This window comes from Leucoraja erinacea, chromosome 1, assembly GCF_028641065.1.
Source record: "Leucoraja erinacea ecotype New England chromosome 1, Leri_hhj_1, whole genome shotgun sequence".
Classification (NCBI taxonomy): Eukaryota; Metazoa; Chordata; class Chondrichthyes; order Rajiformes; family Rajidae; genus Leucoraja; species Leucoraja erinaceus.
Window position 1 is genome coordinate 98,937,981 of NC_073377.1, and position 24,494 is coordinate 98,962,474.

At 39.8% G+C, this 24,494-nt stretch overlaps 1 protein-coding gene across 1 annotated transcript in view; it reads right to left on the reverse strand.

Annotated features, from left to right (window-relative positions):
* Positions 1-503: 503 nt before the first annotated feature.
* The window catches only part of cds1 (CDP-diacylglycerol synthase (phosphatidate cytidylyltransferase) 1), a 136,580-nt gene continuing 112,589 nt past the window's right edge, over positions 504-24,494 (reverse strand). Inside the window, exons 9-13 of the mRNA XM_055640119.1 lie at positions 18,608-18,676; positions 16,117-16,269; positions 14,128-14,247; positions 13,242-13,345; positions 504-2,086 (exon numbers count right to left, since the gene is read on the reverse strand). Of these exons, the coding sequence (XP_055496094.1) occupies positions 1,969-2,086; positions 13,242-13,345; positions 14,128-14,247; positions 16,117-16,269; positions 18,608-18,676 (564 nt within the window). The 3' untranslated portion in view covers positions 504-1,968. The remainder of the gene's footprint in view (positions 2,087-13,241; positions 13,346-14,127; positions 14,248-16,116; positions 16,270-18,607; positions 18,677-24,494) is intronic.

Here is a 24,494-nt window from a genome sequence, read left to right on the forward strand (position 1 = left end):
AACCATTATAAAATTGCTGTACTTGCATTGCCTCATGTTTTCCTATTATATGTCCCTTAATTCTGAAAATTTATGTGGTGACCTAAATGAGATGTACAAGATGGTCAAGGGAGTTAATATGGCAGTGAAAAACTATTTCTTAGAAAGTAAGTCCAGAACAAAAGCAGCATATGGTGATGTCAGACGCACATCCTCACAATGGTAACAGAAATCTTGAACCTCAACCCACAAAAGATTACAGCCAGATTTGGGTAGTAAATGATTGAAGAAAAATAAAGCAATAGCGAAATTAAAATACACATTGATTCTAATTAATCATCAGGGTTCTACGGCCCACGTAGAACTGGCCCCTGTTAATGCATATTAGTGGAAATGCACACTGTCAGTTAGATCCTCTCTTAAGCAAAATCTTCAAGTGTTGATTATAGTGTTTCAATCTTTTTAAAAGTGGTATGAAACTATCTTAAATTGTTCTGGATAATTACACACTCATACAAAAATAATTGTTTTTTTCTTTATTTTGAAAATGAGATCTGAAATCATGAGATCTGCAATACAGCATTCGCATCTCATCAGACAGACGAGTGGTTGGGTCCAAGCTAAATGTCTTAATGATAGAAACTTGCATTTCTGCTTGCAGTAATAACCTTAATACTATGCACACAATATAGAAAACCTGCAAAATGCAACAGATTACACAGATAAAGCAAACAATTGAGAAAATCTGCAATGATGCAACACTATAAAACTAAAAAAGGAACTTTCGAAAAACAGTTGTCTTCATAATTCAAACAGGATTAGTAATTAACAGGAATTTTACATTATACAATGAATGTATTCTGCACTTTTATTATGCAGTCAAGGTAGATCAATGAAAAATTATATTGCCTTGTTAAAGTATATAAACCAAACGGTCAATGATGCTCCAAATATACATTTCACAGTCTATTCTGCCATAAATTTTAATAGGGGAGGTAAAATACTATTGTTATTATTTCCGCAGTTCACTATAGGGTGACTGTGGTTCCATGCGGCCAATGGGTATTCACAAATCAGAAATAGGACTATTTTCCTGAAGCTCTTTCTGTAACACATGTACCCGGTAAGCACAGTTTCTCCTGTGGTTACACCCATTACAGAATAATTCCTTATATACATGCAATATAAAACTAAAAATCCTCATTTTTAAAGCACAATCTAAATTTAAATTGATCGTCAATTACTTAGGACATTCAAGCTTATAAATGATTATAAATGTTTATACTCTTGCATTTACATACTTACATATTATATACATGTTGTGCATGCCATCTACCATAAGGTTATTCCTCAGAGCTTTACTAAACTCAATGTTGCAAATTAACACATTTTTTTATATATAAAAGCTGTGCTCATTCTAAAACACAAATAACAGATTCCTCACATTTTGCAGAACTAGAGATAAAAAAAAATGCTATTTTGCAGCCATTAAAATCATATTCTAAAATTACCCAATGTCAATTCAATTTCATATACAAATCCGATGCAGTTACATTACCAGACCCATAGATTATTTACACCCTTCACAGTAGAATTCATGCTCAAAAAGGGAGTGTAAATATCTGCATCATGTAATCTTGAAATTAGTATATCCCTATGTCAATGCATTTTAGTTGCCCTGGTGTCATACTAAAAGATATAGATTCAGCAATATTCCTTCAACAATAAAGAATTTACCTTGGATCCTAATATTTAAAAGAATGTTTAATTTAATTCACATATGGTATATCAAAATCAAAAGACTGCCAATCACATGACAATACCCGCTTACTTGTTGAAATATTAAAGTATTTCAGAGTATTAAATAGTGTCAACAACAAAGTGCTGGGCAATGGGATTAGTAATGAACAACCTTAAAGTGTCCCAACTTGGTTTCAGGAAGCTTTCACCACTCTGATGGAGGAAAGTTGCTCAAGTGCGACAGTCCATTTATTGCTCAAATGCTCCTTTCTCTTCTAGATGAGATTTCAACATGTTGTAAATAAGAAGCTGTTGTTCTGGTTGAAGTACCAAGAGTTGCTGCAAGACCTTACTTGGATTTGGTCCTCTGCAAAAGATTAGAATGAAACAAAAAATACATTAGATGCAGATACTGCTACATTTACAATTAGATTATAGATTTCAAAAACTGCATAATGGTTGACAACTGCAGGTTCCTCTGCACTGATCAAGAAAGTACATCAGCATACTTACTTTCTTAGGCATCCGAGAAGATCCACAAGTCCATGAGGATTCTCTTAATTTTCTACAGATGTGCTATAAAGAATATTCTGACTGGATGCATCTCAGCCACATATGGCAACTGCCCTGCTCTTGACTGTTCTGCGCGACTGCTTGAACCCAGAGTGGTGAACATCCCAATTCATCACAGACTCGTCACTTCCTTCCATCCAAACCATCTTCACAATGCGTTGCATTAGAAAGGCTGAAAGTGTTGTCAAAGATGCCTGCATTTCTGGCCATTTTGTTCTTTCTCTTCTACCATATGGGAGGAGAATCAGAAGCTTGAAAGTCCTGACGACCAGAATTAAGAACAGTTTCTGCCCCATCTACCCAGAGGTTATGAGGTTATGGTACTTCAGACTGCACTATAATCTTCTCATCATACTGCTGCTTTGCATTCATCATTCTATATATACTGTCAGGTTATCATGCATACATCATGATACATGGATACAAAAGCATGTACCACCAGGTTCTGGCACTGCCTCTTCCTCTAATATCAGGCTACTGAATGGTTCCCCCCTCACAGCTTGGATGTTATCCTGATTTCTCAACCTACCTCATTGCAGTCTTTACACTTTTTAAAAATATCTGCACTCTCTGTAATTGTAAGACTAAAATGCTATAACACTATATTCTACATCCTGGTAATTTTCTCTTTGCACAGTTGTACTTAACGTTTTTTCAGGTACTTGACACTCTCTGGATATTGGTCATACCTTATATCCCCTCAAAATCTCTTCCGCCATGCCGTAAATATTTGTCCTCTAGTTTTATCTCCTACTAATATGGGGGAAAAGTTTCCCCCAGTCTATCATATCTTTCATTAAATACTTCATTCATGTTGCCCCGTAACCTCCTCCACTCCAAGGAGAACAGACCTAGCTTCCCCAGTCTCTTTACACAACTGAGCTACTCCATCTCAGGCAACACTTGGCGAATTGCCTCCGTATCCATTTCAGCGCGACTACATCCTTCTCGAACTATGACTTGAAATGCACACAGCATTACCAATGTGGTCTGATTCAGATTTTATAAAGTTAGTGCATAATGCCCCTGCTGTTGTATTAATTTCCCAGCATAAAGACAGCTAGAATCCCATATACCTTCCTTTTTTTTTTTTTTTTTTTTTTTTTAATTTATTTTTTATTAGAAGTACGGTAAATTACAATCCTACACAACACATATATCTTAATACATTTTTTGTACCGCTTCATTTTTTTTGAGCTTTAAGAAAAAGGTAGAAGTAAGGAAAGTAAAGAAAGTGCAAGAGAGTCGTGCAGTGCAAGAGTGTTGGGAAAAGAAAGCCCCTTAGGAAAGAAGTTAGAGAAGGAAGTAAAGTGAGAAAATAGACCCTAGAAAAGAAAGAGAGAGAAAATAGAAACAATCGCTCTATTATAACATTAAACTCCGCAGAAAGGAGACTACCAACCAAGTCTGTTTTTGTTATTTTACCTCCCGTTACCAGGTCCTGATACCACTTATTTATATATATATATATATTTTTTTTAATTACTATTGCACCTCATACTTGTAATAGGTCCAGAAACATAGACCACGTCTTTTGGAATTGGTCTGCTTTACCTGCTAGGAGGAATCTCATCTCTTCCAGATGTAATGTTTCAAACATATTTGATATCCACATTTTTATTGTTGGTGTCGGCGCATTTTTCCAGAATTTAAGTATAAGCTTTTTTCCCATTATTAGCCCGTAATTAAATAAATTCCTCTGAAACACGTTTAATTCAGGGTTATCTTCCGATATTCCGAAGATAATCCATTCTGGTTTTGGTACCAGTTTTATTTTGATCAATTTTGAAAAAATATCAAATATTTCATACCAGAATTTTTGGATTTTTGTACAAAAAACAAAAGAGTGCGCTATGGTAGCTTCTTGACACGGGCATTTATCACAGATTGGTGAAACATTAGGGAAGATTTTATTTAATTTAGTTTTTGAATAATATAATCTATGTAATGTTTTAAATTGGATGAGCGTATGTCGTACGTTGATCGAACATTTATGCACCTGTAGTAAATGATTATCCCAGGTCTCTTTTGAGATTTTTATAGCTAATTCTTGTTCCCAATCTTTTCTAATTCCATCTGTTGTGGGTATTTCTATGTTTAAAATGATATTATATAGGTACGATATTAAATTAGCTGATTCCGCCTTGGTCTTCATTGCTTCATCCAATAAGTCGGAAGGCATATCATGATAGTCTTTTGTGTGTTTTTTCAGATAATCACAAATTTGAAGATATTTAAAATATTGGTTATTTTTCAAATTATATTTCAGTTGTAGTTGTTGAAATGATAGTAAATTCCCCAATTCATACAGATCTTCGAGCGTTTTAATTCCCATTCTTTCCCATTGTATAAATGATTTGTCTATGATTGATGGTTTAAACGATGGATTATTGACTATTGGTATTAAAAGAGATAGGTTTCTTAATTTTAAATTCTGTTTTATTTGTTTCCATGTTCTTATTGTGTTATGTATAATTGGATTTTTATTATAATTTTTATTATTCAAATTTATACAAAAGTGAAATTATGTCGATAAAAACCAAAAGACTCAACACATCTTCGGAAATTTCCCTTTAAAATAGCTACAGAAAAATTCAAATATTTGGGAATTGAAATTACTAGAAATTACCAGGATATGTTTAAAGCCAATTATAATCCCTTACTCAAGAAATTGAATAATTTGATTAAATTCTGGAAAACACTTCCGATGTCCTTAATAGGCAGAATAAATGCTATTAAAATGGTTTTCTTACCACAAATTCTATACCTATTTCAATCAATACCTATATATCTCCCAAAAAAGTTTTTTAAAAAATTGGACTCAGACATTACAAATTTTATATGGGATTATAAATCCCATAGAATACAAATAGCACACCTTAATAAACGAAAAGAGCTGGGGGGTCTAGCGCTCCCTAATTTTATGTATTATAATTGGGCAGTAAATATTAAAAATATGATTCACCTGCTGGATAATTCTGCACAGCAGGCAGACTGGATGGTAATGGAAAAAGGGGACTGCTCCCCGAGTAATATAGGAGCGACCATCCTCTCACCCATATACCTTCCTAACCATCTAATCAGCTTTACCACCTTAAAGGAGCTAGAATTGCACGTGATCTCTTTCATCTGGAAGGACTGCTGCAGTCCCTGGACAGAAGTGAGGGAGAAGATATAGGGACAGGTGTTACATCTCCTGTGGTTGCAGGGGAAAGTACCTGGGGAGGGAGTGGTTTTGGTGGGAAGGAGTTGCTGCGGAGTGGCGGAAAGGGGAGGAGATGGGAAGATGTGACAGATGGTGCGATAACATTGGAGGTGATGGAACTGTGGGAGGATGATGTGCAGGATGCAGAGGCTGGTGGGGTGAACGGCGAGGACTGGAGGATTGCTGGGGTCTCTGGATGGAGGTGAGGGAAGAGGTAAGGTAGCCCCTGTACATCAGCAAGACAAAACGTAGACTCAGCAACTGTTTTGCCGAAGAAGCGCTTGATCTTCCAAGGCCCATTACCAGAGTGTGGCCACACGCAAACTGGAGGAACAACACCTCATATTACACTTGGGTAGCTTACAACCCAACGGTGTGAACATTAAATTCTTCAGTTTTAGGTAATTACAACACCCGTCCCTTCTACCGCCACTCTTCCTTTCTTACCTCCCATCTTTCCCTTGTGCTCCCCCAAGACTTGCACCTATTTCTCCTCTCCCCTTACCCTTCCACCTGCACTCCTTCCTCTATCTAGCTTCACTATTCGTCACTCTTCAATCCTTTTGTCTTTTCATCTCTTTCTTTCAACCATCTGCGTATCAAAAATCCCCCTCGTCTGTATCCATCTATGACCTGCCAGGCTTCGTCCTGCTCCTCCTCTCCTCCAGCCTTCTTCCCACTCCCCTCCCCCACAGCTATCCTCCCAATTGAGAATGAAGGGTTCCGACCCAAAACGTCTCCGATCCACGTTCTCCAGCAATGCTTCCTGAGTTACACCGTGTGTCTTTGTTTTTTTTAAGCCGCCTTCAAAGATCATTGGTCTCATACTGCAAGGAACGTCTTTTTCTTAATATTCCCCAACACTCAACCATTCCCAGTATATATTCCAGCGTCATTAGCATTCCCAAAATTTATCACCTCAGAGTTGTCTAGATTAATACATCTGACATTTTCACCATAACATTGACACCTCTCTGCCACCCACGATCACTTTCCATACCACAATCTCCACCAATCTTTGTAAAATTCACAATCCCATGTCCACATCAAGGCATTCACATATATTACAAATAGCAAGGGTTCCAGCACCAATCAATAGACAATAGGTGCAGGAGGAGGCCATTCGACCCTTCGAGCCAGCACCGCCATTCAATGTGAACATGGCTGATCATCCCCAATCAGTACCGATTCCTGCCTTCTCCGCAAATCCCCTGACTCCGCTATTTATAAGAGCCCTATCTAGCTCTCTATTGAAAGCATCCAGAGAACCCGCCTCCACTGCCCTCTGAGGCAGAGAAAATCCACAGACTCACCACTCTCTGTGAGAAAAAGTGTTTCCTCGTCTCCGTTCTAAATGGCTTACTCCTTATTCTTAAACTGTGGACCCTGGTTCTTGACTCCCCCAATATCGGGAACATGTTTCCTGCCTCTAGCGTGTCCAAACCCTTAACAATCTTATATGTTTCAATGAGAAACCCTCTCATCCTTCTAAACTCCAGAGTGTAGAAGCCCAGCTGCTCCATTCTCTCAGCATATGACAGTCCCGCCATCCCGGGAATTAACATTGTAAACCTACACTGCACTCCCTCAATAGCAAGAATGTCCTTCCTCAAATTAGGGGACCAAAACTGTACACAATACTCCAGGTGTGGTCTCACTAGGGCTCTGTACAACTGCAGAAGGACCTCTTTGCTCCTATATTCGATTCCTCTTGTTATAAAGACCAACATGCCATTCACTTTCTTCACTGCCTGCTGTACCTGCATGCTTACTTTCATAGACTGATGTACAAGGATCCCAGATCTTGTTGTACTTCCCCTTTTCCCAACTTGATGCCATTTAGATAGTAATCTGCCTTCCTGTTTTTGTTACCAAAGTGGATAACCTCACATTTATCTGCATTAAACTTCATCTGCCATGCATCTGCCCATTCCCCCAACCTGTCCAAGTCACCTACACTCTCATAGCATCCTCCTCACAGTTCACACTGCCACCCAGCTTTGTGTCATCTGCAAATTTGCTAATGTTGCTTTGAATCCCTTCATCCAAATCATTGATGTATATTGTAAATAGCTGCGGTCCCAGCACCGAGCCTTGCGGTACCCCACTAGTCACTGCCTGCCATTCTGAAAGGGACCCGTTAATCCCTACTCTTTGTTTCCTTGTCTGCCAACCACTTCTCTATCCATGTCAGCACTCTACCCCCAATACCGTGCCTATTTTTTCCCACTAATCTCATATGTGGGACCTTATCAAATGCTTTCTGAAACTCCAGGTACACTACATCCACTGGCTCTCCCATGCCCATTTTCCTAGTTACATCTTCAAAAAATTCCAGAAGATTAGTCAAGCATGATTTCCCCTTCGTAAATCCATGCTGACTCGGACCGATCCTGTTACTGCTAACCAAATGTTCGGCTATCTCATCTTTTATAATTGACTCCAGCATCTTCCCCACCACCGATTTCTGGCTAACTGGTCTATAATTCCATGTTTTCTCTCTCCGGCCTTTCTTAAAAAGTGGGATAACATTAGCTACCCTCCAATCCACAGGAACTGATCCCGAGTCAATAGAACATTGGAAAATTATCACCAATGCATCCACAATTTCTAGAGCCACTTCCTTAAGTACCCAGGGATGCAGACCATCGAGGCCCTGGGGATTTAGCAGCCTTCAGTCCCATCAGTCTATCCAACACCATTTCCTGCCTAATGTGGATTTCCTTCAGTTCCTCCGTCACCCCAGATCCTCTGGCCACTACTATATCAGGAAGATTGTTTGTGTCCTCCTTAGTGAAGACAGATCTAAAGTACCTGTTGAACTCATCTGCCATTTCCTTGTTCCCCATAATAAATTCACCTATTTCAGTCTTCAAGGCTCCAACTTTGGTCATAACTAATTTTTTCCTCTTCACATACTTAAAGAAGCTTTTACTATCCTGCTTTATATTCTTGGCTAGCTTACCTTCGTACCTCATCTTTTCTCCCCGTATTGTATTTTTATTTATCTTCTGTTGTTCTTTAAATATTGGCCAATCCTCTTGCTTCCCGCTCATCTTTGCTACGTTGTACTTCTTCGCTTTAATTTTTATACTGTCCCTGACGTCCCTTGTCAGCCACAGTCGACCTTTACTCCCCTTGGAATCTTTCTTCCTCCTAGGAATGAACTGATCCTGCACCTTCTGTATTATTCCTAGAAACACCTGCCACTATTGTTCCACTGTCATCCCTGCTAGTGTATCTTTCCAGTCAACTTTGGCCAGCTCCTCCCTCATGGCCCCATAGTCGCCTTTATTCAACTGCAACACTGAGACCCCCCCGATCTAACCTTCTTCCTCTCCAATTGTATATTAAACCTGACCATGTTATGGTCACTGCCTCCTAATGGCTCATTAACGTCGAGGTCCTTTATCAAATCCGGTTCATTACATAACACTAAATCCAGAATTGCCTTCTCCCTGGTAGGCTCCAATACAAGTTGTTCTAAGAATCCATCACAAAGGCACTCTACAAAGTCCCTTTCTTGGGGTCCAGTACCAACCTGATTTTCCCAATCTACCTGCATATTGAAATCTCCCATAACAACCACAGCATTACCTTTACTACATGCCAATTTTAACTCCTGATTCAACTTGCGCCCTATGTCCAGGCTGCTGTTTGGGGGCCTGTAGATTAGTCCCATTAGGGTATTTTTACCCGTACAATTCCTTAGTTCTATCCATACTGACTCCACATCACCTGTTTCAATGTCACCCATTGCAACGGACTGAATTTCATTTCTCACCAACAGGGCAACCCCACCCCCTCTGCCCACCTGTCTGTCTTTTCAATAGGAGGTATACCCTTGAATATTTAGTTCCCAGCCCCTGGCCCTCTTGCAGCCATGTCTCAGTAATTCCCACATCATACTTGCCAGTTTCTAACTGAGCCTCAAGCTCGTCCACTTTATTCCTGATACTTCGCGCATTCATATACAGCACTTTGACCTTGTATTCACTTCCCCTCTTGCACCGCTCGCAATTGGCCCTGACCTTACTCTGTTGTCCCTTCTCGAGCTTTCCTTCCCATTAATTCGAGAATCTTTTGTAATTTTTCCTGTAGTCACTTCCCCTTCAACTCCATCTTTATACTCCCAATTTGTCAATCCCTCCCCCCCACTATTTAGTTTAAACCCTTGTGGAACACACTAGTCACATGCATCTAATTGCATTAACAATCCTCTACCATCACCATGTCTCACATTGCCAAGCCCGCTTTGGATCCAGTTTGCCAACTTGCCCTTGGACTCATGAGCCCCAACCTTTTGAACCAGTTTCCCACCTGGGGCCGTGTCAAAGGCCTTGCTAAAATCTAGGTAAATCAATCCAGTCCTTGTTCTTGTTACCTGTTCAAAAAATTCCATCAGATTGGGGATACAGGATCTGCCCAACAAAGCTATGCTGGCAGTCTCTGATTAGCCTTTGCTAAGTGATATTAAACCCCGTCTTCAGAGATTTTATCAGTATCTGCCCTACCACTGATGTTAGGCTCACAGTTCTATGATTGTCAGGCTTTTCCTTGCTGCCTTTCTTGAAAAAGGAGGACCTATATGCTTCGGAAACTCGGACTACCTAGAGTTGGTACCTCAAGTTGTTGAAAAGATACCAAGAATATCTCCACAAAATTCACCAAATTCACTGAAAAGATAAATCAAACCAATATCAATGTTCTCTTCCTTGTATCATCCCCAGTTTTGAGACCGCAGTTACATTCACTAGGCTACACCAAGTTAGTTATTCACATGCCCAATACTAGATCCCTGAAATAGACTATCAAAACACTGTCACTGGACAGATTAACAGACTGGCAGATGAAAAAGGTTGGCCCGTTGAAATACTCCAGCACTTTGTGTCTATCTTAGATGAAAAAGGTTCATATAATCTTAATATGGAGATATCAACTGAGCACAGCATTGTGATTATGTCTTTACACCCAACTTCTTTACTCACAAAATCCTTTAACATAACATAACATGTCTTCAGTAAAGAAGTTATCTTTTACTTGGATTCTTTCAAGGACATTTTATCATATTACTCTTTTCTACAAGTGAGAACCTCCAAAGAGACATCCATGTGTATTGATACTGGTTCTTTCATGCATTTGGAATGTTCCAACATTTACAGGCAACAATACTGTTGTAATATAGGCAAAATGGAAGCTAATTTACACACAGCAACGATATACAGAGGCAATGGAATACATGACAGTGAATTTAGTAAAGAGATAAACATTAGCTGGGGGGTCAGAAAAAAAATCTATTGCTCTTCAAACTGGTACCATGGGTCTTTATTGCTCATTGACAGGAAACCACAAGCCTCAGTTTAGCATCTCAATTAAAAGTTGCCATGCAAATGTTACCTGTCACTTTCAGCCTATTCATGGTGGAATCAGCAGTAAACAAACACAGCTTATGATGGAAAGAAGGCTTGGCTGGGATATTTCCACAAGGAACTTCAATAGTAATCGCCAGAGACCACCAGCAATCGTCTCAGTGAAACTAACATCATCTTTCATTGGAACATGCTGCCAGGAGTACTGATGGAGCCAATTATGACAGTGGCGTCTAAGAGGCTGTTAGATAGGGACATGTATATGCAGGGAATGGAGGGGCATGGACAATGTGCAGGCAGCTGAGATTTGTTTAACTTGGCATCATTTCCAGCACAAACTTTGGGCTGAATGACTTGATCTTGTGCTATGCTGTTCTACATTCTAATTCAGCTACGAGAAGGAATTATCCTCAAACTATTTATATTAGTCTTACTTAGACCCTTAATACCCCAAACTGTAAAACAAAATGCACTTGTGACTTTGGATTTGTGAAACTCTTTGTGAGTACCATGGTCAGAGGGCATATAGTTAATATAGGAATTATTGATATAAACAATCAAAATTAACCACAAATACTAGCCTTCAAATTTCTTCCAAATGCACCTTAGAAGCAGTTAATATATTTTCAATTATAAGGTGCAAATGTATAAACAAAGTATATTGTGTCATGATAGATTAGTTCAAAACTGGGACATGCCAATAGGGGCATTCTGCTATGGGTTGGCCAAATGTGCAGGGAAAAAAATAAGCCACAACGAGAAAGCAGACACAAAGGGCCATTAGATTCAAATCCTCCTTGAGAGGAGTTGAGAGGATCAAGAGAACTGGAATACAAAAATAGAGATATAATGTTGAGGCTCCATAAGGCGCTGGTCAGGCTGCATTTGGAGTACTGTGAACAAATATCTGAGGAAGGATGTGCTGTCTCTGGAGAGAGTCCAGAGGAGGTTTAAAAGAATGATTCCAGGAATGTGGTTTAGCATACGATGAGCGTTTGACAGCACTGAGCCTCTACTCGCTGGAGTTTAGAAGGTTGAGGGGGGACCTCATTGAAACACAAAATAATGAAAGGCATTGGATGTGGAAAGGATGTTTCCACTGGTGGGAGAGTCTAGGACCAGAGATCATAGCCTAAGAATTAAAGGGTGCTCTTTTAAAAAGGTAAGGAGGAACTTCTTTAGTCAGAGGGCAGGTAATCAGTGGAACTCATTGCCACAGAGAGCTGTGGAGGCCAGTTAGTGGTTATTTTTAAGGCAGAGATATACAAATTCTTGATTAGAACAGGTGTTAAGGGTTATGGGGAGAAGGCAGGAAAATGGCATTAGGAGGCAGAGATCAGCCATGATTGAATGGCGGAGTAGACTCGATGGGCCGAATAGCCTAATTATACTCCTATAACGTGAACTTGAGAGACATTAAACCTCCAAGCTACAATACAATATCAGTATGAAGGAGAGAACACAAAAATATGTTGGTGTTGGAAATCTGAAATAAAAAATACAGAAATGTTTGAAACACTCAAGAAGTCAGCCATTACAAGTTGGAGCCCTTTCATCAGATATCAATGTACCATATAGACAGGTGAATTGTACTGGTTAGTTGTTAACAGTCATTGGTGTGGGAAAACCATGGATGGATGTTCTAGACATTAGAACCATAAATTATTTAATGTAAAGGTGTTTTGTATCATTGCATCAGGCATTAACATTTGACAGCTTGGAGCGGAGGCATTTTCACCAATTAAATAAATGGAAATACAATAGATGAAAAAGTTGTGTCTCTGACTCAAGCATGGACAATTGGATGTTCAAGACTGCCTTATTTCTCACCTGGTCATATAAAACTTGGTCATGGTCATATCTAATGGCTGTTAATAACCTGTCATTATACCTACAAGGAACAAACTTGGTGTATTTGAATTTTTGAGTGATTTTTCCACTTGTTTGCGTGTACTAAGTAATGGTAAGTTATATCTGCCCTCCAGTATCCAAGTGACTTTTCAACCACAACACATTTCCCTGCAGACAATGAAAACACATTGGGAAAAAATGGTACTATTATCCTAAAAAAGGTAGATTCTAATTTAGTTTGATCATTTCAAATGATAAATATTCTGTGTGTGATTTGGAATGTAAACCTGCAGTTTTACTGCAGGAATCCCACATAATACTCCTGCTCTATCTGACATTCGTATAATTCCAACAGCTTTTGTTAAAGTGTTTCAAGAGAGTAGTCATACATTTAGTTAAACCCTTGGCCAAAATGATCAGACTGGGTTAAATTTAACCTGTGCCAAAGGAATTTTTGTTCATGAACACATTATCACACTTAGCAATTGTAGATAACCCCATTATGACTGAAAATATAGATTTACCTGATAAAACTGGTGATATAAACATGCACAAAGGTAGCCATGAGGTATTGACAGTCAAAGCGGTCCATGATCCCACCATGTCCTGGAATTGTATCAGCAAAATCCTTTAGGAGATACAAGAATTGTATTTATCAGGCAGAGATAGGTAATGTTTTGAGTTTTCAAATTTGTCAGTAAAGTCTAACAATATATCTCTTATTTTATAGATATATCTGTAGGAAAAATATAACTTTTATAGACCATGCTCCTCTCTCCTATCTACCCAACACCTTCTCTGCATTCCCCACTTCCTCCCTCAAACAACATGTTGAGATTAAAGAGGGAAATGCACAGGCACAAAGCTACTTTCAATTGTGTGCACAGACTAGCTTCAGTGTTCCTTTATTTCTCTTCATTCAGAATTCTATCACAGGAGCAAGTTTATTGGAACTTTGCAACATACCAGTTAATTAATACACATCAAGACACCACCATTATTAAAATCTGCAAACTCAACTTAAAATACTTTTTTTGTTAAATGAACAGTTAAGACATTTTTTAAACAACACAAGAAAATAAAGACAACCAGCCAACGGGATTTTAGCCAGGACAGGTTTAATTGCTGATTGCCACACAATATCTACACCACACTGGACTTTATGAAGAACTGATGAAGTGATATATACATTACAGCCCAGTTAATAACACTTTGCAGATAGATTAATTGAATATGCAGTTAACTAAATTACTGCAATCTTCAATGTAATTATCTGTAAATGACGTGTACATAATAGAGCAGTTGATACTTCACTTCTGAGCAGTTGATACTTCACTTCTGCTCATGAAATTATGAGTTGTAAAATGTACATTATTCATGAGCTAAACAAACTACAAATCTAATACTTACTTTAATTTTGAAAGCCCTCTTAAATCCACTTGCAAAAAAGCCTCCAAAAGGCCCTATTAAAGATGCAAACGTGGAGAGAGCAATGCTGTGTATCTGGAATGGGAATAAGTGCACCGTTTTCTGTGTGGAACAAGGTAAGAACAATTAGGCTTTTTAAGACCAACAAGCTTTTAAACTTTGAATCTTAAGATTAAAATTTCTTCCCACTCAATAGAATATGTATCCTCTTTAGTTCCTGCTTCCACGACATGCCTCTGAGCTTCACTGCATTATTCTTCTACATGCTTGGACAGGATACATTTGGTGGCAGTCCAATCTGGACTATTTGTTTATTACTTTTTAAGCTGTTTATTCTCATTTTCTACAGACAATTGTTTATATCCAATTTTTGCATTTACACCCTGATTTTCTCACCTTTACATCAGGATGCTATTAATTTTACTACAGGTCAACCTTCACCACCACGAAACTGAATAAGTTCATCTCAGTGGTGCCACCTCGATCAATAGCACTGTTGTTAGCCGGATCAACAACAATGATGAGGCAGAATACAGGAAAGAATTGGGAACCTTATATCATGGTGTCAAGACAACCTGGAATGTCAGCAAGGTGAAAGAGTTGGTTGTTAAACTAAGGAAACAACGCAGTAACACAACCCTGCAATCATCCACAGAGCAACTGTAGGAGTGGTTGCCAGCTTCAACTTCCGAAGCTTCCATTTCAGCAACCTGGTCCCTTCACATTAATGCAGTGATCAAAAAAGCACATCATCATTATTACTTTAAACATCTTGAGAAGATTCAGCATGAACACAAGATTTTATTGAATGTCTACAGCTTTGGTATACTACATATTCTGATAGGATGCATGGTCTGTCTCAGCTTGGTCTGGCATCTGCTCTGCCCTTGACTGCCTGAAACTGCAGAGAGTGGTGAACACAGCCCACTCCATCACATAGGAGAAACAAGGAATGCTGGTTTACACACAAAAAAAGGCACAAAGTGCTGGAATAACTCAGCAGGCAGCAACCCTGGAAAAAATGGATAGGTGATGATTTGGAACATGATCCTTCATAAGCTCATCACTTCCTTCCATCCAATCCATCTTCATGGCGAATGCATCAGAAAAGATGGAAGTATCATTAAGGATGTCTGCTATCTTGGCCACTCCTTTTTCTCTCTTCTTATTTCTGGGAGAAAATACAGGACCTTAAAAGTTCGGCCATCCAGACTTAAGAACATCTTCTTCCCAACTGATATCAAAACTCCTCAACTCTTTCTCACTATCTTTTCTTGGAGTTTCTGCCATGTACCCTCACTCTCAACTCTATCTTATTTGGTTATTCCTTTATCGCACATTAGCATTTTAGTTTGCACTATTTCAGATTGCACAACGATCTTTGCACCATTCTGCTGTTTTTGCAGTTGTTGTATTTATTGTTGTACCTGTCATTATTGTGCATACTGTATACACCATGAGCTTCATGCAAACAAGGAATTTAATCGCACCCTGCGTAAACTAATGTAAACTTAACTTGAATGCCCACATTTCATGCCTTCAGTTCTTTTAAAAGTACTTGAATTACACCTCTTTGTGAAGGAGTCTGCAATGTTTACTAGCACTGCTGAATAAATTTCATTTGTTTGTGTTTGTGTGTGTGTGTGTGTGTGTGTGTACATGCATTATATATATATATACACACACACACACACATATATATATACACGTACATATGCACACACACATATGTATATATACACATACATATGCGCACACACACACATACAATATATGCATACATACATATATATACATACACACAAATATATATAAATATACACAGATAAACATATAAATATACACATATACTTACTGAACTTTCTTTTGTTATTTATTATGTTAAAGTAAAATTTTCATTATTCCCTTTCAGTTATGTGACAATAAACACTTTTGACGCGACTAATGTTTAAGAAAAACACATCATCTTACCCATCCAAGGATAGATTGCAGTAAAGATGGAAGTGTATATTCCTGGAGGTGGAACAGGATCGAAGGCTCACAGTCAATAATGAAGCTATTGGTTTCACTGCTGTAATCGACCGGACAGACAAAGTAATTGTAGTTCGATAATGCGTACGCAAACTAGAAAAGGATAAATATGAGCTTGAAATAACAAAATCTTTTTAAATGTGCATAAGTTCATAAGTGATAGGAGCAGAATTAAGCCATTTGGCCCATCATTACCTCTGCCATTCAATCATGGCTGATCTAACTCTTCCCCTTTAACCCCATTCTCCTGCCTTCTCCCCATAACCCCTAACACCCGTACTAATCAAGAATCTGTCAATCTCTGCCTTTAAAATATCCATGGACTTGGCAATGAATTCTACAGATTCACCACCCTCTGACTAAAGATATTCCTCCTCATCTCCTTCCTAAAGGAATCTCCTTTTATTTTGAGGCTATGGCCTCTGGTATTGACTCTCCCACTAGTGAAAACATCCTCTCCACCTCCACTCTATCCAAGTCTTTCACTATTCAATGAGGTCCCCCCTCATTCTTCTAAACTTCAGCGAGTAGAGGCCCAGCGCCGGAAAACGCTCATCATATGTTAACGCACTCATTCCTGGGATCATTCTCGCAAACCTCCTCTGGACCCCCTCCACGCCAGCATATCCTTCCTCAGATATACGGACCAAAATTGATCATAATACTCAAAATGCAGTCTGACCAGCACCTTATAAAGCCTCAGCATTACATCCCTGTTTTTGTATTCTAATCCTCTCAAAATCAATGTAAATATTGCATTTGCCTTCCTTACTACCGATTCAACTTGCAAATTAACTTTTTTCCGAATCCTGCACCAGCACTCCTAAGTCCCTTTGCACCTCTGAGTTCTGAATTATCTTCCCATTTAGAAAATAGTCTACGCCTTTATTCCTACTACCAAAATGTATGACTCCACACTTTACTATGCTGTATTCCACCGGACACTTCTTTGCCCACTCTCGTAACCTGCCCACGTCCTTTCTCTAAACTCATTGACCTATCTTCGTATCATCTGCAAACTTGGCCACAAAACCTTCAATCCCCTCATCCAAATCATTGATATATACCGTGATGAGTAGCGGCCCCAGCACCACCCCCTGCGGAACTCTGCTAGTAATTGTGTCAACCAGAATAAGCCACTTTTGCCACTCTTTGTCTCCATCCAACCTGCTATCCATGCTAGTATCTTCTCTTTGATACCACCTCACCTTGGGGCTCTCACCTTCTTTCGCAGTCTCATGAGTGACATCTTATCAAAGGCTTTCTGAAAATCGAGGTAATTAAAATCCACTAACTACCCTTTGTCCTACAAAATCATATTGACTTCGGCCAATTTTATCATGAACTTCTAAGTACTCAGAAAGCTCATTCTTTACAATGGACTGAAATCTTACCAACCACTGAAGTCAGGTTAACCAGCCTATAGTTTACACTCTTCTGCTTTGCTCCCATCTTGCATAAAAACTGCCTTGCAACAAATTTATCTCTATTCAAATATTAAATGCATTTAACCGGTTAGGTTTTGGCAAGATTTTTTTTTTTTAATTTCCTCTTTAGAATTATTTTTAAAAAATCAATTTGAGAGATAAACTTATCCCTAAATAAAATCTGTGGCAAACTTGTAGTCACACAAAGTCAAAAGGCATTTGTGCGCAGAGAAACAAAACAAAAATATTACTACTTTCTTTTACGAGTTGGTGATCAATAAATTGTTTGTCAAATCACTAAATCTTTAATCTTCTTTTGCTTGGAAAAATACCAGCCACATTATTTACTTAAAGGAAAGTATGGACAAAAGAAAATCAACACAGACTATACTGCTAAAACCAAGTAAAGAAACCCCCAGATTTGGCAGTTGAGCTGAAGAATCACCATTTAATGGGAAGCATAGATTATATGTAAATTACAGAATTCAAAAGGTGCCTGAATGATCATAAATTCTTTAGATTTGATATAGGTATGACAATGATCAGTGGTATTATGCTCATCCATATTAGAGTTTATAGTTCAATTTAGATAAAAGAAAGGAACAAACTGGAATTCTTCTGGTACTGATTTTGAACAGTTTGCAGATCAACACTATATCTCAGTGGAAAACATATGCTGACATTTAGTGACGAAACATCAGTCAATAGGCATGCAAAGCCGCTAATAGGTGTACTAGAACACCCTTATTGGGCTTTTCAACATAATAAAGTATTTACGGTCATCCGGGTATTTAAAAAAAACTGATAACATGGGAGATTCTGATGCAATTCTATGATCTTCCCAATCAGCTATTAAACACATGATAGAACACGTGATCAAATATTGATTAATAAGACATTTTTTAATATATGAAAAGGAAACAGGCTGATGGTCATGGGAGGACCAAGTTCACAGAAATTATGTGAACTCGTTCTGGTCATAAATTAAAATATATTCAACCTACCAGAAATCCAAACACAACAGTTGCAAAGAAACCACCAATGAAACCCTCCCAGGTCTTCTTTGGAGACAGCTGTAAAGCAGTATAAATTAAGATATTAGTCAACTGCTACAAATACATTATTTCATTTGAAGTGATCATAGAGTGTCTGTATTACAGATGTCATTTTAACTTTTGATCAGTCGATCCAAGCAATTCTTGTTAATCATTCCTCATTCTCCTGGTTTATTAATGCACATTAAGCACTAATGATAACTACGATCAGGCATAAAACGTCAATATTCCCCATATGACTCAAGTCGGTGTGTAGCCTACTGATGTGTAGTTACAATTAGATATCATCTCAACAAATCTGTAGTTTGGAATAAAGCCTTCAAATTCCTAAACAGATTTCAAAAGAATAGTCAAATTAATTCAACGTCAAATCATAGCACTAATATGAGAGCCTAGTTTTTCAAACGATTTCAAGAAAGCTCCCAAATGACTAGTGAGATTGTTACATTCTATTGAATGAACTCCATGTGCTCCTGAAACTATTAACTCTTTGGAATTTAGTACCACCAGTACATATTGGTACCCCCAGTGCCCATTATTAACACATCACCTTGGTTATGAATATCAATAGGTATTTGACCATAGAAGATGCATGTTCAATTCACCTCTGTGCTTCTGTATCAAGGAGGGAAATCTAGCAACCATAGCCAAAAATCAGACAATTCAGCACCAAAGAGGAAATCAGAACGTTCTGAACTTAGAACATTCATGCTCCAGGATACACTGAAAAGGACACTAATCCCTGAAAATATTGTTATGGCAATGAAATAGACAGAATAATACAGTAGAATTTTTTTAGAATTTCAATAATGTTCAACATTAGAGTTGTTCAGGTCTCGTAGTATTAGGCCTGTCCATTAAGTATCTCAAGGTCTTGAAATTAAAGGAGAAAACTTGCATCTACTTGTATGAATAACATAACAGTGGCAAGATTTAAAAACAATTCAGATTCAGATTCAAACTTTATTGTCATTGTGCAGTGTACAGTACAGAGACAACGAACTGCATGAGACATAAAGCATGTCCCAATGTGTCTCCTGTGCATACGGCTTTGAACTTTGAACATTATACAAACAAAATGATTGATGCACAGGTGGATACAAGTGATCAAATGGTTATATGAGTCTTTTTACAATACTGAAGAGATTTTGAGGAACGAGATTATTATTCAGGTTTTTACACCAATACACTGTTCTCAACAAAAATCTACCCATCATGTGAAACCTTACAAATAACAGATATAAATTAGATAACTTCAAGCGAAAGACAAAAACTTTTTTCATATCAGACATTTGTTTGATCTTTTTGATCGATTTGTTTTTCATCGTTTTACCACCATTTTGAACATCAAAAATGTGACAATAAAAACTCTACCACATTTAGTCATGAATATTTAATTCATAAATAAACTTCATATGGCCCCTAGTACATATACGTTTTGATAATGATCTAGAGAAATATCTTCAATACCAGGAGAAAAATACAGTAACATGTCTGGTATTCCGCCTAGCAAAGATCCCGTAATGGTCGATGTGCTTAGTGTCCATTGTCACAACGACCGTTATCAGGGTCAGTACCTCTAGTTTAATCACGGAGGCTTCTTCTTCTTCTGTCATATGTCTTTTAGACCTGCAGCTCCGTTGAGGCGAGCCAGGCCAACGTACCATCGTCCAGGTCAATCAGACCCCGTTCACCATTCGGTGGCAGGTGTTTGGGGCAACTGGTGACTATGTGCTCCACTGTCTGTGTTGGGTCCCCACCTGTCTTGACCCAGGCAGCCTTAGAAGCGTCAGCCGGAGTTGTGCAGAGCAGCTCTTGGGCTTGCGTGGCAAAGGGGTACCGTGATTTGAGGCGCACTCGTCGTGGTGTCTCTGTGACGATCTGATGGAGGAGGTGGGATTCACTGGTCTGCGCCTTTCGAGAGAGGGCCAGCATGACTGCTTCTCGTCCGATGTTGGCTGGGGCGATGCCGGTGAGGACGGGCAGTTGGTTTACTGGGGTGGTTCGTAGGCATCTGGAGACAGTCCGCAGGGTGCTGTTGAGGGCAGCATCCAGCTTCTTGGCGTGAGGGCTACGGCACCAGACCGGGGCGCAGTACTCGGAGGCTGAGAACACCAGGGCCACTGTGGACATGCGCAGTGTCTTCGTCGTGGCTCCCCATGTGGAGCCGGCTAGGCGGCGTATCAGTGTGGCACGGGCGCTTGTCTTTGCCTTGGCACCTTCCAGGTGTTGTTTGAATGACAACGTTCTGTCCAGCTTCACACCGAGGTACGTGGGTACGGGCTGGGACTGTAACTGGGCATTATCCACCATGACGTTCATCTCGCGGGTCGCTTCCCTGTTTTTGAGGTGGAACATTGAAGATGTTGTCTTACCCATGCTGAGCTTAAGGCGCCAGTTCCTCAGGTATGAAGACAGGATGTTCATGTCTTCAGAGAGGCCCTATTCTGCTGCTTCCCAGGATGGCTGACTGAGTAGGATGGCCAGGTCATCAGCATAGCCATACTTCTTTGACTGGGTTGCAGGCAGGTCATGGATGTAGATGTTGAACAACAGCACTGACCCTTGTGGGACGCCGTTCTTAAGTTTCCTCACCCTGCTGCATTGCCCGTTGCTGGTGTGTAGCCTGAAGCTGCGGTTGCTTAGCATCTCCATGATGAAGCTCACCATGTGCTTGGCTGGGATGGTTTCCAGGAGCTTCATATGTAGTCCACGCAGCCAGACAGTATCATATGCAGCTGTGAGGTCCAAGAAGACAGCGCCAGATTTCTCCCCTGCTTGGAAGCTGTCCTCTATGTCTTGGCACAGGAGGGTCACCAGGTCCACCGTTGACCTACCGCTTCGGAAGCCAGCCTGTTCTTTAGGCAGCTGGGGGTCGATCACTGGATTGAGACGTGTGTGGAGGAGACGTTCCAGGAGCTTGTATGGAACACACAGCAATGAGATGGGTCGGTATCCCTTGGGGTCATCGCTAGGCTTGTTTGGCTTCGGCAGAGCGATCACATTGGCACGGCGCCAGGTCTTTGGCTGCTTCAGGCAGAGTAAACACGTGGAGAGGAAGGAGCACAGCCATTCATTTGCCTTCTTGCCTTGGTGTTTTATGTATTCCGGGTGGATGCCGTCGGTGCCTGGTGCCTTACCGGTTTTCAGCCGTCGGATGGCCTGCTCAATTTCTTGTGTTGTGAAATCGTGGGATAGGTTGGAGTCGCAGCTTGGGGCCCTGTGTGGCTCGTGGACTCTTGTTGATGTTGTTCTGGTGAAGTCCTTGTCTGCATTGGGGAAGCGGCCATTGCTCAGCAGTAACGACGCGATGGAATTTGCAGTGATGGGGCACTATGCTGGGGTTGTCGCTTATTCATGGATTGCCACGTCTGACGGCTGGAGTGTGTGAAATCAATTGATCCCACTGTCTCCGTCCATCTTTGCCTACATTTCTCATTTAGTCTGCAGATTAGGTCATTCGCTGCTTTGTCCCTGTCTTCGCTGGTTTGTGATACTGTGTGGGCACAAAGTAGGTCTTCACAGTTGTCATCCCAGCAGGGAATCACGGAGGCTCCAAACCTCTACTGCTTTTCACTAACCCCAACGATGTATCCTATGGTAGTAGTGATTTTTGAGCGCGTTAATTATTTTTCTTATATTCACATTTAATATATCAAAAACATTGTGGTGTCAAAAATACAACGACCGTTTATGATATATTTTCCGACTTTTTAAAGTCAATAAAAAACAATTGGGGGCATAAATTGGACATCAAAACTAAGAAACTGAGCCAATCTTCAATTTGGAAACACACGGTCTCTTGTTTACCTTTCGTACGGACCAAAACGCTAACTTCATTCCTTTGTGTCAACCTCCGGAAGCTCCACAACGACCGTTACGGAGACATTTAACTTGCTAAAAAATCAGCCCAAATTAAACCTTCCGACGAATCATCGGCCATTGATATAACTCAAATTCATAAGGTAATGTACCGTTTAAATCACATTGGTGAAAATGTTTGGTTTTCTCTAATAATGTAACTTTTCGGTTTCTGAGACACCAAACCTTTGAGCGTCCGCCACAACGTACGTTTGTGTGTATGATCGTGTAACGCACGTTGCTATACATCACGATGATTCATGACTCAGGTGGATGTAATATTCTACTACATGATCAGGTGAATGAAGTGGAAACGGTGTTTGCAATTTTATTGTTCCATGTGGTATTCATAAACATATAAAGGAATAAGAAATACGTGCACTTACTGTGCCACCCAGGTCACTGGTGGACACCACGCGACAACCGTTACACAAAATGTATTTATGTATTCTGATGTCATTTTCGGAAACCTGCCATCAATTTGCTATCTTTTCATATATTTTTTGTTGATACTAAGTTAATCATGTACCCAATAAAGTGCTTGTCAACTTTGTTTGAAGGAATTTGAAATTTGACCCCCTTTGCACATTTTTGTGTGCAATTTTGTAAAAAGACATATATTACATCCATTTAAAAAAAAGTTATCTGGAGGACCCCTGTGAAGCAGGTAACAAATGAACACAATGAATGAATAAATACATGGACCTGTCCTCAACAATCAATCTTTTATAGATGTATCTTTTCATAATAACCTAGTACAAGTTCTTTGTGGAGATACTTATAGCAAAAACATGCTTGAATCTCAAGGTTCAGTGCATCAATCTACCATAACAATCATACATAAGAGTAGACATACAAATGAGATGCCAAAGCTTTTACATAGTACATCTATGCTAACCAGTATAAATTACATGCAACGGAAAGAGCTAAAGAATGAGATTAAAACATCTTTTGTCCTGTTAAATCTAATTATGAATGATGTTGTAAATTAAACAACCAAGCGCGCGCGGCACATGGCTCCAAGAGCATCCCCATCCTCAATATTTATCGAGTCAGATATGAACGTCAAGGACAAGACGGAAGCACTTGCAGCCAAATATTCGGCCAGAAGTGCCAAGGAACAAGTTCCTAGGAATAAATTATCGCCAACAAATTGTCCTGGACAAACCAAACTGAAGCTATGGCCAATAAAGCACATCAACACCTCTACTTCCTGACAAAGCTAAGGATGTTCGGCTTCTCTCTGACAACATTCACAAGTATGGCATAGGGGTAGAGTAGAGTTACTGCCTCATAGCCCCAGAAACCTGGGTTCGATCTAGACTACAGGTGCTGCCTGTGTGGTTTACATTTTATCCCTGTGACCACCTGGGTTTTCTGCAGGTGCTTTGGTTCCCAAAGATTTGCAGGATCGAAGGTTAAATGGCTTCTGTAAAATAGCCCCATAGTGTGTAGGGTCATGGAACTAGTGTACAGGTGATCGATGGTTGGCATGGATTTGAACAGGCCGAAAGGCTTGATTCCCCTCTGCATCTCTAAACTCTACAAGTCCTTACTAACTTCTACAGATGCGCTATAGAAAGCATCATATCGGGATGCATCGCCGCTTGTTTGGGAACAGCTCGATCCAAGACTGCATGAAATTGCAGAGTTGTGGACATAGCCCAGACCATCACACAAACTGCCTACCGCAAGAACAGGAGTACGGAGGATGCCATCTCAACGGCACTTCACTCCACCCTCTCCCACCTCGACAACAGAGACACTTACGTAAGAATGCTGTTCATCGATTACAGCTCAGCATTCAACACCATTATACCATCAAAACTGATCACCAAACTCGGTAACCTGGGCATCGACCCCTCCCTCTGCAACTGGATACTGGACTTTCTAACCAACAGACCCCAGTCTGTGAGGTTAGACAAGCACACCTCTTCAACCCTCACCCTGAACACCGGCGTTCCACAGGGCTGTG